Genomic DNA, 1,291 nt, shown 5'->3' with positions numbered 1-1,291 from the left:
CGGACGTCTAAAGACGCCCGCTCAGATCTAGAGAGCTCGGGCCGGCCGTTTTTTTACTACGGCCGGCCCGGAGGTGGTTAAAGTAATACAGATGCTGTATAAATCGGATGGTAAAAATTGAATCCATTATGCCCAATGATTTCTGTAAGTAACAAAGTCCAAAGCGGATAATTACTTATAATTACTTCTGCAAAGGATTGATAGGGAGCAGGAGGGTGAATGTGTCGGTGATGATCAATAACCGGAGTATCTGTATTCAGGGGGCAGAGACTTTATCTGGTGTTCTCGGCAGAGATGGTTTATTCATTGTTGTAGCTGCTGTCATTAACATTCCCCCATGTGGCCCCCTAACCGTATACTGTGCCGATTATCTATTCACAGCCGCACCTCTTACATCAGGTCGTGCAGAATCTGGAAGAGTGCAAATTTATCACTGACACGCTGGTGAAAGGAGACACCAAATTCATGGTAAGATGTCCGAGGATCTCTTCTTCTTTATATAGTGCCAGCAACTTACAAACTGCACAGTCACACCATTCCCCGCCTGGAGAAGCTTACAATCTAAGGTCCTTCTCAGACATTCCCATCATTCCCCGCCTGGAGGAGCTTACAATCTAAGGTCCCTCACAGACATTCACACCATTCCCTCCCTGGAGGAGCTTACAATCTAAGGTCCTTCTCGGACATTCCCATCAGTCCCTCCCTGGAGGAGCTTACAATCTAAGGTCCCTCACAGACATTCACACCATTCCCTCCCTGGAGGAGCTTACAATCTAAGGTCCCTCTCAGACAGTCGCATCATTCCCCGCCTGGAGGAGCTTACAATCTAAGGTCCCTCTCAGACAGTCACATCATTCCCCACCTGGAGGAGCTTACAATCTAAGGTCCTTCTCAGACATTCCCATCATTCCCCGCCTGGAGGAGCTTACAATCTAAGGTCCCTCACAGACATTCACATCATTCCCTGTCTGGAGGAGCTTACAATCTAAGGTCCCTCTCAGACATTCACACCATTCCCCGCCTGGAGGAGCTTACAATCTAAGGTCCCTATGTCACATGCATACACACAGGGCCGATTTAGGAGGAAATCCACACAAGCACAGGGAGAACATGCAAACTCCATGCACATAGTGTCCTGGCTGGGATTCGAGCCGGGGACCCCACAGTGCTGTACGGGCGGGTGGGGGGCTCTCCGGGGCTGTACTGGTCTCTACAGGCAGCGGGAAGGATATGCGCGGCCGGACCGGCGCTGTCGATGATGGGTCCGCCGCGAGGTTCCCAGCAGGCTAAT

The 1,291-nt window shown here is 50.7% G+C and overlaps 1 protein-coding gene across 1 annotated transcript in view; it reads left to right on the top strand.

Annotated features, from left to right (window-relative positions):
- POLB (DNA polymerase beta) overlaps positions 1–1,291 on the top strand; it is a 23,023-nt gene that overhangs the window by 16,348 nt on the left and 5,384 nt on the right. Inside the window, exon 11 of the mRNA XM_018561943.1 lies at positions 382–468. Within this exon, the coding sequence (XP_018417445.1) occupies positions 382–468 (87 nt within the window). The remainder of the gene's footprint in view (positions 1–381; positions 469–1,291) is intronic.

This window comes from Nanorana parkeri, unplaced genomic scaffold, assembly GCF_000935625.1.
Source record: "Nanorana parkeri isolate BGI_ZX_2015 unplaced genomic scaffold, ASM93562v1 scaffold551, whole genome shotgun sequence".
Taxonomy (NCBI): domain Eukaryota; kingdom Metazoa; phylum Chordata; class Amphibia; order Anura; family Dicroglossidae; genus Nanorana; species Nanorana parkeri.
This window is presented reverse-complemented; position numbering and strand designations above follow the sequence as displayed.